This window comes from Numida meleagris, chromosome 2 (assembly GCF_002078875.1).
Source record: "Numida meleagris isolate 19003 breed g44 Domestic line chromosome 2, NumMel1.0, whole genome shotgun sequence".
In the NCBI taxonomy this organism is placed as follows: Eukaryota; Metazoa; Chordata; class Aves; order Galliformes; family Numididae; genus Numida; species Numida meleagris.
In genome coordinates, this window is record NC_034410.1 from 64,164,659 (window position 1) to 64,186,543 (window position 21,885).

Below are 21,885 nucleotides of genomic sequence, written 5' to 3' on the forward strand. Positions count from 1 at the left end.
GGGAACAGCACGGCCATCCAGGAGCTCTTCAAGAGGATCTCGGAGCAGTTCACGGCCATGTTCCGGCGCAAGGCCTTCTTGCACTGGTACACGGGCGAGGGCATGGATGAGATGGAGTTCACGGAGGCGGAGAGCAACATGAACGACCTGGTCTCAGAGTACCAGCAATACCAGGATGCCACTGCTGATGAGCAGGGTGAATTTGAAGAGGAAGGAGAGGAAGATGAGGCTTAAGTTCCCTTTTGTCAGAAGAACTTCTCTAAAGCTGGCATGTGTATGGAATGACTTTTGATAGTAGTGGTAAAGCATGTTCTTTAGATGCTGTGTACCCAATTATCCTCTTTGCACTTGTAACTTTGACAGATTTTATCAATGTAACAGTTCTGAATCCCAAGTAATTACAATGTTTTTTTGTCCTTTATAATGTTAAGAGCACATAAAGGCATGCATTCTAGATTGTTTTCTGTCTTTCCTAACTCCTGCACTGGGCCAAGAACAGCTATTATTTGCCCCACTGGCTGAATAAGTTTAAAGGCATGTTAAGTATATTCTGATCCACAGAGGCTTACATATTGTTAATATGGATTCTTCTCATGCAGATATCTTTGCTTTTTTCTTGCAGGACTCATGCCTAACTTGAATTAAAAATGAAGTTGCTAAAGTTATTAAATAGCGCAAGGACAAATACCTATAACTTTACAGTTTACGTCACCGTAAGAAATCTTCTACTTCTCTGTTGAACTCCTCTGCAAAACGGAGGTGTAGATTATGCTTTCCTTCTGGCATCAGATGCAACCTTGAAAGAGGGAGGGGAGGCGGGGGGAGAGGAAAAACCACAATATATTGAATATGCAATATATCCTGGGAGCACAGGTAAACAGTTTGTCCTTTTCCTTTGCTCTTGGTTACCCAAGTGAAAACATTGATGTAACACTGACGTACTGTTTCCATGTCTGTGGATCAGAATGTCAACTACATCAACAGTTGAAACAACAAACATACTTCCTCCACTTTGGGACGGATAAACTACGTTTTAAACAAATTATTGTCCCAGACCTAGTTCAAAAACCTTTTTAGTGGTCTGCAAAGACGCCACTGAAATTCAAGCGAGTAGGATACAGCTAAATGTATGTCAAGCACCTAAGCTGCTTTACCTCTTTCAGAGAACAGTGTCTGTGCTGGACAGAATGTCCTGAACAGACTGGGTGGTGAAACTAAATCTGTAGCTGCAGCAAACTTAATTGGCATTTGAGCTGTCTCTCATTTTTCTGCATAAAAACGAATTCAGAACTAATATAAGCTATCTTTCTAAAGTAAAAAGGGAAATCTGTACTTCTGTGGCTGAATTGTGACTTAAGCAACAAAAAGGTTTAGGAGAGTCTCTGAGTAGCCTACATCTTTAGGCTGTTAACTGAGAGGTGAGAGAAGACTAAACTAATTGCTGTTATTTTCTATCTGAGAAAAACTTTTATGTATGTACATTTAATACTTATATCACATTGTGAAGCTCTTTGTTTTACAACTTGTAGCAGTTTCAATAGCTGAAGACCACATTGTCTGTTAATTTGCTGTGCTGTCTTCGTACCATTTAAATCCTACTACAGCAAGGGCAATAATTCTTTTAGTGGTGATCAAGTGATGTTTAGTTTCAGGAAGAAAAGAGAACCAGTGTGAACATATCTAGTTCTTCCAGCACTTCTGTCTGAATTTTAATAAGATTTTCTTCAAAGACAAAGCAATATACAGATGTGCAAACATCTAACAGCAGTCGTGAATACCATCCACAATGGTAAACCTAATATTACCTAATTCTAGCCATGCAAGTACAGAATAATGGCACACAATGTATCTGCACTACAAATAGCAAATCCTTTTCTAATTTACTATTCAGAGAAAAATCAAGGCAAGAAAAGGTGATATTCAAGTTATTACTGAAAATATGCTGAATTTAAAACTCTTCATCTTGCTTTACAATGAAATATCTCTAGTGCAACAAGATAAAAAGAGGGTAATGTGCCTAAGTATTTTCTGTGTATTTCTGATATTTAATCATTGGTTTAATTTCTTTTTGGATAAATGCATATATGGGAGAGCACTTCAGCACAAAGACACGTAAAGAACAGCTTTATGTTTTACTGTTTGGTAACTTCTAACACTTTCTTCCCTGGTGGTCCTTCTGAAGAAGCTATCTGATCTTTGTCTAGTTTTTGTTATGGCATGCCTTAGCATCTAGAGTGTTTTTCAGTGAAATCTAATGCAATTATAGGTGTTCTTAGCAGGGCATCTGTGGGAGTAACTGACTGTCAAGCATTTCAAATAAAAGTCTGTATGTGATTATTAGGAAGGTCTCCTTATCTTTCCTTTCTTAATTTTCCTGTTGCATAATGCCTTTTATGAATAGCAGAGCTGACTTTGAGGTAAATATATCACTCAATTTCTCACAGAGATGACATCAATGAAACAGATTCTCACACTCTGCATTCATCAAAATGTTCCAGTTCTCCTAATCCTTCTCTTGAGTGTTAATGAGCATGATCTATTGCTGAGTAGTAATAGAACCCTTGAATTTACATGCAAATCTGAAGAAAAGAAAGACGGTGGAATCCCTCCTTTTTATGGGAAGCATTTCTGGGTTTTCAGAATGAATGCCTCAAGACTTTGCTTGTTTATGGAGTAATATTTGAACATAGCTGTACAACTTTTTTTCCATATCACTTTTCCGAAACACACAAAAAATTCATGGAGCTTCTGAAAAATAAAATCTTAGTGGTTGTTGCTCATATCAACAAGGAAGAGCAGAGATCAGTATTCTCTGCCTCTCTCTAGTAACAAGTACTCTTGTGCTATTCATAGCATCTAAATTCAGTGTTCTACTGAATGGAACAGAAGTTAGGTATCTCACAACATAAGGAATGCAATGACCATAACAGAAAAAAATATATGCATTTGCTAAGTACTGGAGAGTGGTGACAAGTGGAAAGATCAAGAGGACCTTCCTTAGTTTCTTTTGGGGAACAGTAGGAAGGTACTTACTGAAGTACTGATTCTTCTTACTTTTTACATAAAGGCCCAACTACACTGCTTGCATAACTTGTGAGGGAAGTTGAGAATAGTTCCGTCTACATCAGGACCGATTTGTCCAAATGCATTTATTTTAATGTTGTGGATTTTAATTTCTTCCTTTCTTTAACAATCAGTTAGAAACGCTCCACCATGTAACTTACCGGGAGCCTTTGATGTGCTCATGAAGGTATTCTGCATGAAAGCGTGGAACCAAAGGGTCTTTTTCACCATGAATTATTAACGTGGGACATTTAATAAGAGGCAGCAACTGTTGACAGATACTACCTAGGGAGAAAATAGAGGAAGGTTACACTTCATTTAAAACAAAAATATGAAAGACCTAAGCAGTTTCTGCAAAGGACTTGAACTCCACTTGGGTTCTAGCTATTGCTTCTCCTTGTGGCTAGCATGCAATTATTCCACAGAAGTGTGCAAACAGGACTAACATTTATTTCTTTCACGTAGTACGCAAGCAGTGAAATTTGCTCCATTATTGGTTATTAACAGAAACGGGTAGAGCAACTGTAGTTGTCTCCAGCCTTGCCTTTTTTCCCTTCGGTCTGAGTATTTTGTTTTCTTTGCATTTAATGCTACATTTTGTTACGTAGGTTTACAAGACTTGCTACTTTAATGAGTAGCAAGTAACACCTGTAAGGTAACTTAGGTTGCACTCATGCAATCTAAGCTTCCACCTCCCAGACCCTTAGCTGCCTGCAGTAAATTACAGTTTAATACAAATTAAAACTATTCAAGGGTTGCTCTTCTGCCCAGACATTCTATGGAACCTAAAGAATAATTTTATGCTTACTAGTCTTAAATCTCATTCAAATTTTAATGCTCTTCCTTAAAGACTTTTACAACCATTAGCTTAATGACAAAGAATAGCAAGAAGAATTTTGAATTTTGCAGCTTCATACAGTTTATCTACTTTCGTTAAACATTGGCACCCTCTAAAATTTTGCTTCTTATAGAAGTTCACAGTAAAATATATTTAACTTAGGGCAAATAATCTTTTTTTTGTTGTTGTTTGTTTCTTAATTTAAAAAAATGAGTTTGTGACAAAGAGTTTACTGTCCTTTTATCTCTCAGTTTTCTCCTCTGATGGCTTTTTTTTTAACCCCATTTTCTTTATGGACCCTTTGCAACCTTTTCTGCATTCTTACTGAAGTTTAATTCAATGGTCAGCTTGTGTTCTAAGTAACTCTTCCCAAGCTAATCACGGAAAAACTGCAGTCTGATGGTTGCTAATCCTTTTCAGTCAATGTTAGGCATCTCCCACTATCTGCCCTAGTTACAGCATCTGGAAAATTGAGCTCCTTGTTAAATGTCTCTGGTTGGCTTCCTTTCACAGTCACTCCACCTTAGAGCGCATGAGGCACGTGCAGTCTGTAAAAGGATGTCACAGCCAGTGTTTCATAGAATCATACAATATTCCAAGTCAGAAGGGATCCATAAGGATCAGCTCCCTAAAATGGAGCCCAATACTACAGACCTCTAAGAGACAGGGCTGAAATCATCACAAAGTTTACTTTTTCTGCAGATAAGTAGGCTCCACGTACCTTACTTGTCAGGAAATATAGGGGACAGGAGATAAATTTCAACATATTCACCACTGAATTTCATGGCACACAAACCCATATTTCCATAAAGACTTTATTTTTGTATGTAAAGAGAATATGCTAGTTGAGCCACTTAAAGACAATAAGTTAATAGTTAGCATTCAACTGGCCAAAAAAAAAAAAAAGAAAAAGAAAAAAATCCTAGAAATTTACTTGATTAAAGTCACCTATAGTGAAATAAAGGGAGGCTTCAAAGTTTAAGTGGTCCAGGTTTTGGACTTATCCTTGGTTGCAAAAATCTATGTAGAGTAATTGGAGAAATCTTCAGAGACAAACATTCACTAATGAATATATTGCCTGGTTTAACGACTCTTTTTCTGGATCTTAAATACCCAACCTGCATCAATAGTATTTTTTTAAATGTTTTGTTGAATCTGAGCTGTCAAAATGTGAACTTCCTTCTTTTTGTACTCATTATATGCTACTGGTTTTTAAATAGCGCTTCAGCTCCCATTTTCAGAAACTTAGATGAACACATCTCACATTTTGGATAGCTTACAGATGTTACCAAGAGGTAGTCCTCTGACACTGAGAAAGTAGAGGAGAAAAAAGCTAAAGCTGAATCCCTCCTGATCAGTCTGCATGACAAACTATTTACTAATGTAGTTTTATGGCAGAACAAGAAAAGAGACTCATCAGCTTATGATTTCCATAAATGTTTTCTCCTCCTGTACCTTGCTGGTTCTGTGAACTGTCTACAAAGGAACTGCTTTATTCATAAGTGTGAGTCAGACCCAGCTTTTAATGCCATATGAAAAGTCCTTCCTTTTTGGGCTGCTAGGATTACTGTTAGGCTCTTATCCAGAACTGTCTGCTACTATAACTGCTTCAAATTAACACTGTAGAAGCCTTACCACCTGATTTTTCAGCAAAGCAGGCTATTCCATCTACCCAAGCCTCACAGGTTTTTGCAAAGTATTCATGTCCATACATCTCTTCCAGTGGTTTCTTAACCTTTTCACTCCATTTTGAAACATCTCGGATACCTACATAAGATAACATTGAAATACGTTAGGATCTTACCTGCAACAAGATAAAACCCAATACTGTCAACATTTGAATAAATTTTCAAAGCTGAATGCAGACATGTATTTCAAACGTGAAACTGCACTGAATGGTTTTAAATAATTCTTAGTGGGGAAAAGTTTTTAAAAAATTGTAGTTTTATTATCCCTGCTGGAGTCTTTCTGAGTTACAAAGCTGTCTTATTATATTCACAAGGAACAAAACTACATACATAGAAGGATGCAGTTCTATGACTTCTGATTTTTCTTTTTTGAGGGTGTGAAGAAGATGAGTTCAAGGAGATAGTTTATGTATAAAAAAGGAATTATTTTTCATAACAGTGTGGCAGAACTGGCAATTCTTTTTTTATATTCTTCAGCCTTTTGCTTTCGCTTATGAATGGAAGTTCTTCCATGATTCTTACCACTGTTCAGAAGAATGAAGCTCTTACTAAGGCATTCCAGCAGGCTGACATCATTATATGTTTGCCATGGTCTTAGAGAAAAACAAGGAACTTTACTTAACAGAGCCCAGTGACTCACAACATACTGACTATAGTTATAGAAATAATCTGACATTAAGTTCACCTATTTTCCCCCTAAAATTTTCAATAGAGATCACAAATCAGGTACCCATGAAGGTAACTTTCATTCAACTGTATTTCAGTTGTAAATCTTTATATCACGAAAGCTTAAAATAACATTGACAAAGCAGAGAAAGTGAGAGTCCTTTTCAGTAAAGTACCAAATCATCAAACAGTAATATATGCCACTAGCAAAGCTTTTAATTGGCTTCAAACAGGAATTAAGAGAAGAAAGGAGTGTGGCATTAATTAATAAGCAGAATCTGTCAAGCCAAATGAGCATGGTAGTACCAACTGATTGAAAGTATTGTTTTTATAACAGCATCTGATTGGTAACCACTGGGAAATAAACTTGATCACCACAAGCTATCTGTTACTGACTAACTGTTTCCCTTACAGAATCTGCTGTTTTATCCATGCTGCTGACCTAATGTTAAGAAGATGGTGGAAAAAGAAAGCTAAATATTGAAAAGACACAGATACCAAAAGAAAACCTTTCTCTCCTACCAAACCCTCAACTGCAGATGAAATGCACTGATACTCAAGCAGCTTTATCACCTGGCGAGAGATGCTGAAAGCACCAACCCACAAAAAGGCCAAAAGTCAGCACTGAAGAAGATGCTACCTGCAGTCCCTTTAAAGTAAGACTTATTTTTTTCCAAATGGCTGATTCTGACTGATGTACATTTTGTAATTATTATGTAATAAAACCTCTCTTTATATAATAGCATGTAAAGAACTAAAGTTGCATGTTTACAGAGATAAAAAGCAAACAGACTAAACTACTGCTACTACTAATGATAATAAAAATGATTTAGTACAGGTAACCTAAGTACACATGTGTAACACATACACTAGTAATTTAGCTGAAAAACAGCCAGGTTCCACAGCTGGTATAAATCAAACTCTAATTATTTAAATAAAACTATTCTCAGTTCCTCTTGTTGAGAGCCTCTAGGGTTAATTCTTCATTTCTGATTTCAGTTAGTGTTTTTTTTCCTGTTTTGCTTTAGAGTGGTAAATAGTCAGATTTTATTTTGCACAAGTGTAATAATGGTCAGAAATCTGCTGTTTATTTATTTTGGAAAGATTTTGTAACTACAGTAATTAACATTAAAAAAAATGCAAATTAGAAAGGTATCCTGGGATTTTACATGAATAATTCATCTGCTTTCTGACCTCCAAACAGCAAGTTGTGAGCTTGTTTTCTTTACTATGTATTATATGTACCCTAGAGGCAAAAGTTATTACGTGTTAACATAACGATTTTCTGTGGACCTTGTCAAAAAGTTGTGCAAGATGTGAGAAAGTGAACTCAGCCAAGGGTTAGTAAGATCATGTAGAATTTGTATTTAGGAACTTGGTATAGCAACAAAAATCTAACTTTCTGAAATATACTGATAAACTACTAGAAATTATACTTTTTAGCAGCTGTTGATGAGGACTTCTTTTTAATCCTGCTATATTACCCAGGAGTAATTGTTGGGCAGTTTTTCCCTATGATTTTAGTCTATCCCTATGTGTAACTTGGTGAATTTCGTACCCTGTTGCTTTAGATTTGTTGTGTCCTCAGCTCTCTCTCTACTTAACTGTAATGTGACTAAGATCCTTGGATGAAGATGAAATTAATAATTTTAGGATATGATATTTCTCTAGCCATTCAGTTTATACATACCATTATAAATTCTCACATCCTCTTGAGTAACGCTAGCATTTGCTCCCCAGACAACCATCTTGTGGATAAGAGCTGGATACTTTGCAGCTGCAATGAGTGCTGTAATGCCACCATCACTCCATCCCAGTAAAGAGAACTTATTAAATTTCAGAGCCTTTGTTGGTACAAGAAAGTGATATGAAAAATATCAGTTAGTTTTATAAGCAAATGTATTTATTGAAAACTACTCGTACAGATCTAAACACAACACTTCATAGCTGAATTATATAGAGTAGCTTATATTAGATTCTTATTGCATTTAAGAAGCCGTCTTGAAATTAAGAAATGTTTATTGAGAATGGATAGTGAAGACCTAGTGAAGTCTTAGAGACTGATGGTATCTAGAATGTGTGGATTCTATTCCTATAAAGTTGACAAGGACTACTGCAGCATGGGATAGTACGTAACCCAAGATGAACTTAAGAAAAGTTTAAGACTTTGGAAATGAAATCTGGTGCTTTAATTTATTGATGCTAGCTGACCTATTTAAAAAAAAAAAAATCTACTCAGTAATGACCAAAAAATGCTTAAAGAGTGTTTGCTATAGGACTATATCAAATTTAGGTGCCTAATCCACATTTTCTGAAGCATATGTGACATTTTAAATATTAGTTCCTCATGAATTCCAATTCAAACCATTAATATTGCAATATCTTTTTCTCAAAAAGGAAGGCTCAGAACAAAATATACGTCAACCAGGACGTTAATTCATTCTGACTTCTACACTACTTTCCACTTAGAATCTGAAACTAGTTTCTTCGTATTCCAGGCTCTGTGGTAGAGTGTAACAGCCGTGACCAGAGAGAGGATTTTGTGTGTATGATGTTCAGTGAGCAAAAGGTGAGGAAGATAAAGGCGCTAAGAAGCAAAGGAATCTGAAGTTTGTACTGGAACAATATTCAGTAGCAGTTTTGTATATAGGAGCCTGAGTTTGTGAACTCTTTAGCAAAAAGGCATAATTGAAAGTTTAGAAGGGTTTTTTTTTTGTGTGTGTGCTCTTTTTTCTTTTTAAACTTTTTTTAGATGGCTTTAAAGAAGACATTGTACTTCTGAAGGAAAAAAAGCAAGTTAGTTGAACAGGTTGTTTTGGTGCTCAGTGTTTTGCTGTTGGAATACCAGTCCTGCTTTCTTTGGAGAGAAGGCAGAAACACAGGAAATGAGAGAAACAAAAGAACTACAGAGAAAGGAAAAAGTAGTTATAATCTCAAAGCTTGCTCCTGCTTGTAAACATGATGCTCAAGTGACGCATACCCTTATCAGTCAAACCGATACCTGGTTTTCTTCTATTGCTACCAGACTTATCTGGTTTTGGCACTTTCCTTGATACTAGGCTCACTGTAGTGTTGCTCAATACTACATTTCATCTGTCTAAGCCTTAATTAGCAAACAGAAAAGAAATAAGGTAGGGGAAAGAAAAGGACATGCGAGGCAAGATCTGACAACAAGAAAATGGACTCTTGAATTTTCGCAGCTAGTCACGTGTTGGCCCTGGACTGCTGAAAAAACGAGTTACAAATGACCAACTTTCAGTATTGTTCTGCCAAAGTGTCACTGATATCCTGGCAAGTTTTAGGAGTTGGCAACAGTGCTCATAAAGATTAAGTTTTTGTTGTTGCTGCTGTTCTCCGAGTGCCAATAGCAAATTATGCATCTCAAATTTGCCTGACGGATGGAATAGATGATTAAAACTTTTGCTCTCCATCCTAGGCAATTTCTCAGTGCTTTAACTGAGATCGATTTGCCTCCAGTTACGTGTTTCTCTCACTAACTAGCCATTATTTTGTTGCATTTTTGGGGGTTTTTCTCAGGATGCCTTTTTAGCAGGAGGAATTTATTTTATCATTTGTGGCCTTCTAAAAAAAAGAAACCAATGCAATGTAACAGATGTCTTGGAGATGGTGTGCATGTTTGCTTGCTTTAGTTTTGAACTACTTACAGTGCGGGCCTCTATCTTACATTGGCAGTTACCTGAGAGCTGGTTTCAGCTTCTTGGTTCTGTGGGTGATTTTGGGATATCTTTACTCAATAAGTGAACAAAATTTCTTTTGAGACCACCTTCTCCATCAAGGTCTATATGAAATGCAATCAAAAGATCATGCATGCTGTGGCAAAAATAACTTATGACATTAAGCTGCAACATCACTCTGTACTATATTATTCCATTGAATCACAGGAAGTATGCCACAAGGGCTGCGGTTGATCTACAAAAACTGGGGGAAGCCCAAAACCGCCTTTTTTACTTCAGCAGTAGATTTTCAGAGTAAGAACCTCTTAAATATCGCACTGTTTCCATAATAATAATTCTTAATGCTTTGGGCCTGCATTGTGTTTTTTGTTGGAGATTGGGATGGAGTATAGCAGAATGGATGTATATGCATTAGACTCCTTCAGTGTTAGCTAAATTCCTTGCAGAACATGGTCAGTGATACATAGCACTGTCTTCTGCATCAAGGTGCTAAATACTCTTCAGAATTTCAGCTTGTGTTATTTCACCGAAACCCTGCAGCAGTCACAGATCCAGGAGTAGCACCAGAATCTGAAAGAGCCCAGAATAAAGGTTCTGAATGCTATGCAACCCACATACCATTAGACAGCCCACTGCAGGAGCTATGATTTTGTTTTATGCTGGAAATCCTAGCTGGGGTAATTACTTGGGATCTGGGCTATCCTTCATGTGTTATGCTAAAATAGAATCAAATTACCTGCCCTTGGGAAGATCTTAACAAATAGTTGTATGCTTACATCAATGAACATCTTCAGAAACACAGGATGCCACATCTCATTTGTTTTGGCAGCTGTAGAGATTAGTAGACTGCTGCCCAGTTTGACTGCATGCTTTTTAAGGACAGCTCTGTTTTCTATTTTGCAGCTATTAGTTTTTCAGCAGAGGCAGAGAAAGGGAGTTACAACCATTTAGACTGAAAGTTTGTCACCTACCCATGGTAGCAGCTTTATTTTCTTTGTTTGTGTAGCAAAAGAAATTGCTGATTTACTGTGCAGAGAGACTGCTTATATGGTTTGAGGGCACGACTGTATTTTAATCCTGATTCTGCTGTCAAACTTATTTTGTTTCACTATGCAGAATACTCAAGGAAGGCTGCATTTCCAGTTTCATATGGTTCTTTCTGTAAGGTTACTGCTCGTTAGAGAAATACAGTTGGATTCACTGACTGAATCTTGTCTCATATTTTTGGAATTTTCATGCTCTGCCAACTTTCTTAACATGGCCAAAGAAACTGTATAGCTTAACATAACAAGGCCAAAGTATTAGTTAGAACTAAACCAGAAAACAGTGTTAGCACTTAGAGAATGGAACAAAAGCAGAACTTAGGAACATAGATTTGAAATAAAAAATATTCTGCAAGATGGAAAAATAACAGCTTTGAATCATAGTCTTCACAATCACAACAGCAGTGTTGGTTAAGATCTGGTATGATTACAGGAATCCTTTGATTTCCCACAAAAATTATTTCAGTAATAGGCTGTAAAATGCAAAGTGCCAAGTCAGTTTTCAGAATCAGATGTCTTTTAAACTGGATTGCTCAAGGTAAAAGGTCAAGCTTCTATTAGCTAAAAAAATGTCTAAGAACCTCTCACTACTAGATTTAACACTTCTAGTTAAACCAATTGGCTTAGTCTTTGTTTTTCATGTAGTTTACCTAAACATACATGGTTCTCATCTGTAAATCTCTTAGGGCAGGGTTTTGGAATAAGAACGTATTACTTTGTAATTAATTCCCTAAGCTGAACTTCTCTGTATATTGCGGACGAAAATATTTTCCAGAACAGTGTATATCTGCCCAGTTTTAAGCCTTCATTTGTACGTTTTGCTTAACTTGTTGTCTGTTGGAAACAACATATTGTCATGGTTTTGACTGGGATAGACTTAATTTTCTTCATAGAGGCTTGTACAATGTGGTTTGGATTTTTAATGAAAATAACAGTGACAACGCACCAATGTCTATAGTTATTGCCAAGCAGTGCTTAAACAGTCAAGGATTTCTCTGCTTCTCATACTGATACGCAGTGAGGAAGCTGGGGGTGCAAGAGAAGCTGGGAGGGGACAAAGCCAGGACAGCTGACCCCAACTGACCAAAGGGATGTCCCATACGAGACCATGCTTGGCAATACAAGATGGGGGAAAAGAAGGAGGAAGGGGGTGGATGTTGAGAATGAAGGTGTTTGCCTTCCCAGGTAACAGTTGTGTGTGATGAGCTGTGCTTTCCTGAGGCTGAACATTTGCCTGCCAAGGTGAAGGACTCAGTGGATTCCTTATTTTGCTTTGCTTGAATGCACAGCTTTTGTTTTACCTCGTAAACTGTAATCTGTATGGGAACTGCTGAGTCACAGCCTGAAACACTGAGCACCTGGAGGAAAGACCCAGTCAGCCCTGGGAGCACAGGTGAAGGCAATTCACCTGTGTGACCAGAAGTGGTGGAGTCTGGCTCCTCTCCTCTTAGGCCTTGTTTAAGGGCTGACTGCCCCTGAGGATTTCTTTCTGGAGATTCCTACTTGGTGGAAACTTTTCCCTGTGAACCCAGAATCTTCTGATATGGGTGAGCAATCTATTTCCCTTCCTTTGTAGCCCTGTTCTATCATGCCAGTCCTTCCACCTCCTTTTTAATGCCTTTTCCATCGTGTTGGTCTTTCTGATTGCTACACTATCTCAACCCATGATTTTCAGCTTTCTGATTCTCTCCCCCATCCCGTCAGGGGAGAGTGAGCTATCACTTGTGTGCTGCTGAGCTACCTGCTGGGGTTAAACCACAACACAAACCTAGCACTCTTCCACCTCAAAAATTAAGAAAAAAGGGTTTTATATATATAATAAAATCTGAGAATAGATTTACCTGCATAAGATCTACAGCATCTTTTGCATCTCTCTCAAAGAAATCTGGAGGGAAGTCTCGAGAGGGAGGGATGGACTTTCCATATCCTCGTGGATCCCAAGCGACAATTGTGAAAAGTTGCTTATTCATGGACTTAAGCTGTGGTCCAAAATCAGTTTGACCGCTCCCTGGAAAACCATCATTCTTCAATTAAAGTAACCACTGTAATACACATATGGCATACCTACTCCAGATGGAAATTGGGGAAACTTGTACCTTAATTCTGAAAAAGAGGCTTTATACTTTATTTCTATTTGCAACAAAGGATTGCAACTCTCAGATAGTAAGTACCATAATAAAAATCTTTAGAAGTATCATCAGTGTGCTGAGAGCAAACTTTCTAGTAGGTAGGTAAGCTTCTAAAAAATGATGCTACGCATGGATGTTCTAGAAGAGCATTTTAAACTGAGTTTCCTGGAATTAGTATCTGAGATAGGGACTTATCTTTGACAGATTTAAAGCATGGTTATTGCTGTCCATCTGACCAGCACAGAGGAAACTGTGAAAGAGGAGGAATATACTGACAAAATTGTGATTTATAGGTGAAAAGCACTGTGTGAGATGGTTCTTATTTGATGAAACATTTCAATAAGACTATGGGTGTTTGAAGCTGAGCTTTAAATACATTGCTTGAGGAGACAGCAGTGACACAAGTACAGAATTCTGTTTATTTTTCTAAGATGTTTGTTGCCGAATTTAAGTCAAATAGATTTCCTCCTGATGCAGTACAATTTCTTTAATTGATAGCCTTGACTTTCAAAGGATTAAATAAACTGAGTCTAGAAAATATTGTTGCACTCAGCTATCTATGAACACCAGGAGGAAGGTAAGAAGACTGCAATTTATTTCTAATTTGGATCATGGTTATGTGGTAACAACATCATACGCTACTTAAAATCTGCTCAGCTCTAGTATGTAATATTCGAATAATGAAATACTGAATTGCCTATCTATTGTTACATTTAAAAGGCTGGTAAAGGGCTAAACACACTGCAAGAACCCAGGAAAAAAGCCTGTGTAAATCTCAAAGGGTTGTAATCAAAAGCAGTGGTATCAGTGGACAGGTATCATGTAGCTAGCAGAATCTGCTGTCCATCTCTTAATGATGCTGTCCTGAATAACCACAACATGAAAATACGTTTTAAAGCAAAAATCAAGTCTCAGCCATGCCTTTTTCACTACAATAATAAACTGCAAGTGCTGCAGTATGTTTATTAATTCAATTCAAATGCACCTAGTTTCTAAAAAAGGAATGCAACAATCAGCTGTGTAACAAATACAGCTAACCTGATTTCTTTTCCCCCCACATTACTTTGCACCTTGTTGTAGCTATTTGCTGGACACCCTTTTCACACAGTCAAATCCAGAAGGTATGAGTGACCGTAAGAGTCAGGAAATTGAGAACAATACCATTGCGTATAAAAGTTGCCTGGTGAGATATTTAAAATCTTTAAAAACAGTTAACTGATTGCAATACCTCTATGTTTTCCTACCTCTTGTATGTGCAACAGTTTCACCTTTTAATGAAAATGCTCTGTAATCAGGTGCTGAACATATTACAAAATAATTTGTGTATTCTAGCAAAAGAGCAGGTGGTTAAAGAGGTGGTTGCTTTACAAAGAAAAAATAAAATCTCCAGACCTAGCATTCCGGGAAGCAGAAGAACTGCATGGCTTCCTTCTCCTGTTTGCTGATAATGCAGATTGACTCCATTCACCTGGATTTTGGCAGATGTTACTGAAGTGCTAGGGATGCGGTAAGGAAAAAGAAAAACACTCAGACAGCTAATTCTCATTACAAGGACCTTCGAGGAATACAGAATACTTACTTTTTCTAGCTATGAAGGATAATACAGGAAAATCTAAACTGTTCAATTGCCCTTTCACAGATGCACAGAAGACTAAATATGAAATTTGACAGGAGAGCAGATGCGTTCATTATTCAACCACTAGATAGGTGGTGGAGTCTCCTGTGGAGACATTCAAGACCCATTTGGGCACCTCCCTGTGGGACCTACTGTAGGGAACCTGCTTCAGCAGGAGGGTTGGACTTGATGATCTCTTGAGGTCCCTTTCAACCCCTGCGATTCTGTCATTTGTACTCATATTTCACAAATGCAGTTAAAGGAATTCAGATAAAGGAGGGTAAAAATCTCTTGACCATGCAAGAAAGGGAATACAATTGCAGCTTTACATAGCTACAGAAATGTGTTGGACAAAAATGTATTACAGAGGAGGAACCTCCTTCTGCCAGGTAACAACTTTTTAAGTAGCTAGAGTTGACCTTATTGCTTCTAAACTGAAGTTCTTTGTCTGCAAAATAGATCACAAACTCTTGTTATGGTGAATATATTGTTCTGCAGAAGTAGCATGTATAGAAGTTATCATCTTAACAGTATTAGTGATTGCGCATGGTTTCTGGAGAAAGCTTGTTCCCAAATGGTTGCCAGACATCTTCTCACCACCCTAATTATTCATTTTTATTTAAAGGTAGTAATATGATATGAATTTTGCTATTTGTTTGCCTGATGCCCTACCCTAGTTCCTTGCACCTCTCAATTTACACCAACGAAATATTCTTGCCCCACAGATTTAATCAGTGTGAATTTCACGTGCATCCTTAAAGAAATACTGTTTTCCACTATTACATGTAACAAGTTTTTAACCCATGCCATGCTCCATGCAGCTCACCGAAATTTCAATTTTAGCACATAAATTCTGAACTGATTGCAGTAAGCATGGTTTTGTCAAAGGAAATAAAAAAATGTAACCAACGTGTAGCTATGTAGACAAGGGACATATATTATGATTTTGAGATTCAGATAGTGCTAGATTTTTTCCACAGCTCTACCGTTGTCATGATTAATTATTAATGTTGGGGGCTCAGGAATTTTGCTGAGCTTGTGAAGTACAGTTCTTCGATCACGTCTCAGTGTAAAGTCCAATGCAATTCAGGAGTTTCACATATGATGTGTTTTTAACACTTTTTGGACTAAAATGATTTTTTTTTTAATGTGCTGAGAAACTGTACGGGAACCGAGTATTCCTAAAACAGATGTGGTCTTCTCCACATGAAACTTCTGTGAGTCTGAACTCACTTCAGTACTGTTGCCGCCACGACGACTTCATTTCTGCAAAGCATTCATTAAAGCACGGCATTTTTCATTGCCTGGCATAATCATATCTGCAAAAACCACTTAAAACGGCAAAGAAACAAACACCGACAACCCCACAACCCGCAAGGTAAAGGAGTCAGCAGTGTTAAGGCGTATAGCCGCGCGGAGCACCTGATGCAGAGCACGCAGCGAGCCTGGGGACAGTGCTTTTCATTACCCGTAGGAGGCGGCCGGTCCCCGGGTTGTGAGCAGTGCGGTGCGAGGTTGCAGCATCAGCAGCTCCCTGGCCGCGCTCCGCCATGCCATGGTGCCCGTCACACCGCCCCGCCTCCTCCCCCTCGCTTCCTTGTGAGGGCGCGCCGCCCTCAGGCCGTCACCCGCGTCCCCTGTGCGGGGCGGTGCAGCACGAGCCCGCAGGCAGCGCGGCCACGCGGGACGCCGGCGGCCCCTCCGCGCACCTCTGCGCATGCGCGGAGCTGCGACAACCCCGCCCCTCTCCGCGCGGCTCGGCGGGAGCGCGCCTCTGCTGCTGCGCTCTGATTGGCGGGCGCGGTTGCCGGTCAGGGGAGGGAGAGGTGATGGCAGTCGTGGTGTGGGGTGGGGGCGGTAGAAAGAACCGGGCTGTGATTGCTGCTTTTATATTTGCTGTTGCTGCCAGCATTGCGAGAGGGATTGGGAGAAAAAAGAAGCCGTGGTGATTATTTGGAACTACAGCTCTGCCTTGAACGTGGACAGTGAGGAAAGCCCCCAGCTGGGCCTGCACTAAGGACTGTAGCTTCTCTAAGGCAAGGCTTTCAGTGTGCCGAATGCAAATCCTCACCAGGAATTGTTAACTCTGCCACATGTGGAGGAGAAAGGCCTTTCTTAGCCATAGCCTGCCCCAGCTGACGGTGGAGAGGACTGTGCAGGTAGTGAGGGAAATGGCAGAAAGCGTAGGGCTTGTACCAAGCTTGAAGAAGACCCAGGAAACACAATCTCCTGCCTTAGACCTGGGCAAGAGTGATTTTCCCAAGCCAGATCAGTGTTACACGTTTTCCCCTGCCCAACGGGAGCTCACTGACTATCCTGAGAGCGCGTAATTGTCAGCCTTCTCGCTCCAGTGCAATTTGTTTGTGTGGGACCAACAAAGCTTAGAGGCAAATGACAGTCACAGCAAATGCCAGTGCGTAAAGAGATTAACTCAGCTGTGTGGGCATACTGGTTTGGTTTATCCCCCAAGCAGATCAAACCATTTAAGATTAAGGTCTTTAGTATAGCTAATTACAAGTAATCCATCGTCAGGACAAGCTGCCTTCACTCTTGCCCAATGGCATATATGAGACCCTGCAGTTTTCTTCCACTTTCAGTGGCCCATTTTTGCTGTGCGTGTCACTGTTCTCACTTCCTTCTGGTGAAATATGGTGACAGCTGACTGTTCTGAGTTCACAAAAAAAAAAAAAGACGTAGCTTGCTCTTTTGCTACACAAACTGATTTTTTTTTTTCCTGAATTTTGGAACTCCCAAATCAAAAGGGTTCCTATCTCATGTTTCACTGAGCATCAGAGGGAGAGATCTCAAACTTTTCATATCCAGTTTCACGCCTGTTAAAATGCCTTTCGACATCTAATCTTATACATCCTCCTACTACTATGGCTGAAGTTGTAATAACTTGTCAGAACCTGTGGTGAAGAACTGAGGGATAAAGTAGAAAGCATTCATCGTACAGTGTAGGGGGAGAGAAGAGGTAATTAGAAAGGTAAAACCCAGACCCCTCACCAGATGAGAGAAAAGGGAGACGAGGAGGCTTATGTACCACTTAAGGATTGTGTAGTTCTGGATCAGTTGACCACACTGTCACTGTGATGAAAACCAGGTGCTCCCTTTGCAAGGAAGGCTGTCACAGTGGATGTGCTGCACCATGCATTGTCTCCAGGCCTTAATCACAGATCTGGGCCAAATGAGGAACGAAAGCAACCATTCCTTTCCCATGTGCTTGGACCGTGTAACTTCTCTCTCAGGGTTTTGTGCCTTCTTTGGCCTAAAGAGAGAAGAGCAGAAACAGTTCTGGCAAAAACTTTTTTTCCTATCTGTGTGGAGAAAATGACTTACTCCACCAAATGTTATGTACTAGAGAAGCTCCTGAGGAGAGAGAGATGCCATCTGTGCCCACAGAGCAAGGGCTCCAGCTGCGGAAGCAAGACCATGCCAAGGTTGGATGCTAGTGGCAGATAATCTGGGACCAAAATGAGTATAAACTCACAGGTTCACATTGTGTTCACTCTGTGCTGTTCACCACAGCATCCAGTCTTGCTACTAAAGTAGATTTGGATGCTATGATGGGCAGGTTGGAAAGTATTTCATCTCAATCTTTTCCCCAGAGATGTTCTTTTCATAAATTAATGGCTGAAAGGAGAAATTAATTCATAGATTAATGGGTGAAAGGCTGAAAATGCTTTGAGCAAACCAGACTCAGGCTTACTTGGCCTGTGAAAGAATTGAGAACAGCTGGGGCACTGGGTCTTCTGCCTGCTCCTATAAATTCTTTCTGTGTGTTTACTGCTGATGGTTCAGGCTTCAGGAGCTACCTTCAAAATAATTACTTTTGGGCATTGTATGGAAAGAAAAAGAAGGAAAAAAAATAAAAGAGGAAGAGTTAGCGCTGCTCTACTGGTGATATTTCCTTGAATGCAAATGTCCCTTTCCTTCTTAACTGCCCTCTCTTCTTTTTGGCCCAGTTGGTGTTACGTCAACTCTCCCGTATGCTGCTCATCTCTACAGACAGAAACTTGTGTTTTACTAGCAGCTTCTGGTTGTTGCTGCCTGCAGGATTTCTCTCTGATCCACCCAAGGGTCTGGAGGGCATCATAGTTGCACAGTGGGGCTTTATCACCTGTGATCAGCCCTTACAGTCCTGGCAGTCAGGCTATGCTGATGGTGCTGCATGGATTTGCTCTTTATGAAGCTGAACATTGGTGACAAGGATTGTATGATTCAAATGACTTTTCCAAACTCATGGGCATTTTCAGAAATTTCTCAGAACTGTAGAATAGCAACATTTTTCAATACCCCTATTAAATTGCAAGGACAAAGTTTTCTTCTGACTCCTCGTTGGACAGATAATACCAGCGTTAAATTTCTGTATTTCCTCAGGTTGTAGAAAATCCAGAGAAGTCCTAGTCATTGATATAGTGGCTCCCTTAAGATATGCTGAAGCATCAAGGCAGAAGACTAATTCCAGGTCTCCAGAAGCATTAGTTTCACCACATCTGGTATCTTCCTATTGGTAGCAATGATCCTATGCAAGATATCAGAAGTATCACCATTAGTGAAGGTTTAACTGTAGAGCTTTCAAGTCAACCTTCCTGCTGAATTGAAAGGAAGAACTAATTTGTCAAGGCACTAGTAGGCTTTAATGGCTATGATCAGACTCAGCTGCTGCTGCTCTGCTCCTGTCCCAGGGACCCCCTCATTTCAGCTGAGCATAGGGCCATCAGTTCAGCTCCAGTTGCATTACAGCCATATCTGTGTCCAGCTGGGGTCCCCACTGATCCAGATAACAAGCTGAGGTCTAACTGCACAGCTTGACACAGCCCTACCTAGTAATTGCTGAGCTGCAGCTGACAGTGGCTTTCCTCACCAAGCTAGAGCCTTACGCTGGGTTGCTGACTTGTGTTTCTGGCTTGAACTTGGTGTTGCCCCATTGCTATGGACTTGAATGATCACCTGGAGCCTTGGCTGTCTTTGGCTGTCATCCACCACCTCACTTGGGAAGTTGTAGGATGCGGCCCTTCCTGATGAGACCCTTGCCCTGCAGCCTGCATTATTATGCTGAGTTCCTGGCTCCCTGTCGCTTAGGGAGCACTTGGCCCTTGTTGTGCACAGATGTATTTAATGTGGGAATAATACAGCTTCACCCCTTTTCCTCCAGTTCCACTAAGCAATTGTTATAGAGTTGTTTCTTGCTGCAGATTAGGTTCTTGAACCTGTGTATGTGTTAATAGGTTGTTTTTCCTTCTTTCTTTTGCACTGCTTTTTATGAATTCAAACGCCCTGCTGTTTTTGTGTTTACTCTGACACTTCTATTCCTCTGCTTTTCAGATGTTGAGCATAAGTCAGCGTATTTGCCACAGGACAAAACCTTGTTGCTCCAGCTCCACAAAAATGTAAGATTTGAATAGACGTGAATTGCATAATTCAGAGCAAAGATGTGGAAATAGTGATGTTTCTATGATTCTGTGTTGACCTTTCAAACAAGGAAGATTGAGTGAATGTGGAATTACTTTTGGAAATGTGTAGGTATGGAGATGCATAATCTCCATAACTTATATGGAAAGAATAAATAAGTAAGTAAATAATGCTTTATGATTAGCAGACCAGCTACTAGAAAAAAGATCCCAGATATCTTGGCTTAAAGAGCATTGCAGGTTGAAGAAATTGAGATACAGATGGGTATGTAAGAATTGCTTTTTTATTTATGTTTGCCTACGTATTTGTTATGCTTGTGAAGGATAGCTGTCAGCTTAAGCAGAGTCTGGATGCCTGTCATGCATTCATGAAGAGCTGCATGAGAAAGACAAAGTGCCCAAGGGTAGACGTGTCAGTGTGCTTACACTGTGAGGGGATCTCATAATTTCAAAGTTGAATGTGATCTGCATCCTGTAAACCTAAGAAAAGTGTATAATTTTTGTTCAGATTCAAAGCATTTCCATTCCAGAGGCCTAAGATGGTTCCAAATACATTAGTATTAAAGCAACAGTAGTTTCCCCTTTGGAAGGGGCAGAAGTAACATTCAGAAGATGGCTTTTGGTTTGTTTGTGGAAGAGGCTGCATGAATCTATTTGCATTTATAAGATGTGAACTTGGTGACCTGGATATTTCTTCCAGTCATCCATTTAGCTCTCTTGACTTGAGGTATGTGTGGGACGCTCAGGAATTGCAACCCAGAGTTCAAAACCTAAGCGGTATTACTGACTCGCTAAGGTGATTAGAGTGGATTTTTGTCTCAAACTACTCTCATCAAGAATCTCTGAGTTCTATAAGCTTTAGTACTTGTTATCCGATTGCATCTTAGTTCTGGCAGAAGTTAGCATCAGTACCAAAGAAATAAGGAAACTGTGCTAAAGAGACAGGAAGTGACCTACTTACAGTTATAAAGGAGTTGGAGAGAGGAGGGAAACCCAGCATACGTCAGGAGTTTTCTGACTTCAGTTTCATTTGTAGGACAACTTCCTCCAGTACAAAGGCAGTCTATGGATCATAACTTTTCTGATCATAACTTACCCCGTGGGTGTCCCACCTTTTGGCTTGCCTGGGCTGCACTGACTGAAGAGGAATTGTCTTGGGCTGCACGTAAAATATATAATTAATGTGTATAAGTAACAAAACTTATTATATATATTTATTTATTAAAATGTAAAAACCAGCAACAAAAACATGAAACAAGTGGGATATTTGACCTTCTTTTTGTGAAATTAAAACATCAGTGTCTGGTTCAATGGAAGTGGTTGCGATTCTTAGTGAGCTCTTGAGGTGTTCATCAGAGGTTTTTGCTGAAATATTGCTCTTTCTGTACTTCATCCTTGAGAACAGTTATTTACAAATGTACATACTGCCAAAGAGTGATGATATGAATAAGGTGTGGTTGTGAAGTGAGGGATATTTCTCTCTGTTAAGATTGGTCTTATAAAAGTTTAGAGAGACACGATCGAGATTTTCTTTGTGTTGAACGTCTGATTGCAACTCATATATTCCATTTGAAAATTTGCAGGTAATGTATATACGTTGATTGACAATGGAGTTGCAAATATACAAAAAAAAAGTTGATTTCTTTGGGAAATTTGGAAACCTACTCTCAAATTCTTTTATCAGAATTAAAAGCAAGGCTGTGTATTTTCTGCAGTTCACAGGACTGTATTTAG

At 39.3% G+C, this 21,885-nt stretch overlaps 2 protein-coding genes and 1 long non-coding RNA gene across 4 annotated transcripts in view; 2 read left to right on the forward strand and 1 right to left on the reverse strand.

Annotated features, from left to right (window-relative positions):
* Nucleotides 1–2,340, forward strand: part of LOC110393004 (tubulin beta-4B chain-like) — a 5,639-nt gene extending 3,299 nt beyond the window's left edge. Inside the window, exon 4 of the mRNA XM_021385405.1 lies at nt 73–2,340. Coding sequence (XP_021241080.1) covers nt 73–234 — 162 coding nt within the window. The 3' untranslated portion in view covers nt 235–2,340. The remainder of the gene's footprint in view (nt 1–72) is intronic.
* Nucleotides 399–16,428, reverse strand: BPHL (biphenyl hydrolase like). 2 transcript variants are annotated; one of them, XM_021385399.1, is made up of 7 exons: nt 16,206–16,428; nt 14,515–14,618; nt 12,835–13,001; nt 7,946–8,099; nt 5,540–5,668; nt 3,225–3,348; nt 399–796 (listed from the first exon to the last, which is right to left on the reverse strand). In XM_021385399.1, exons 1-7 carry the CDS (start codon nt 16,292–16,294, stop codon nt 709–711), a joined length of 855 nt encoding a protein of 284 aa, XP_021241074.1. In that variant the 5' UTR covers nt 16,295–16,428; the 3' UTR covers nt 399–708. The 2 variants fall into 2 exon arrangements, with proteins under 2 accessions (XP_021241074.1, XP_021241073.1); XM_021385398.1 differs by having other exon boundaries at nt 5,537–5,668; nt 16,206–16,427.
* On the forward strand, nt 18,187–21,885 carry LOC110393006. The gene is made up of 3 exons (XR_002434721.1): nt 18,187–19,954; nt 20,066–20,130; nt 21,188–21,885. It is a non-coding gene; the product is annotated as an uncharacterized LOC110393006 (long non-coding RNA).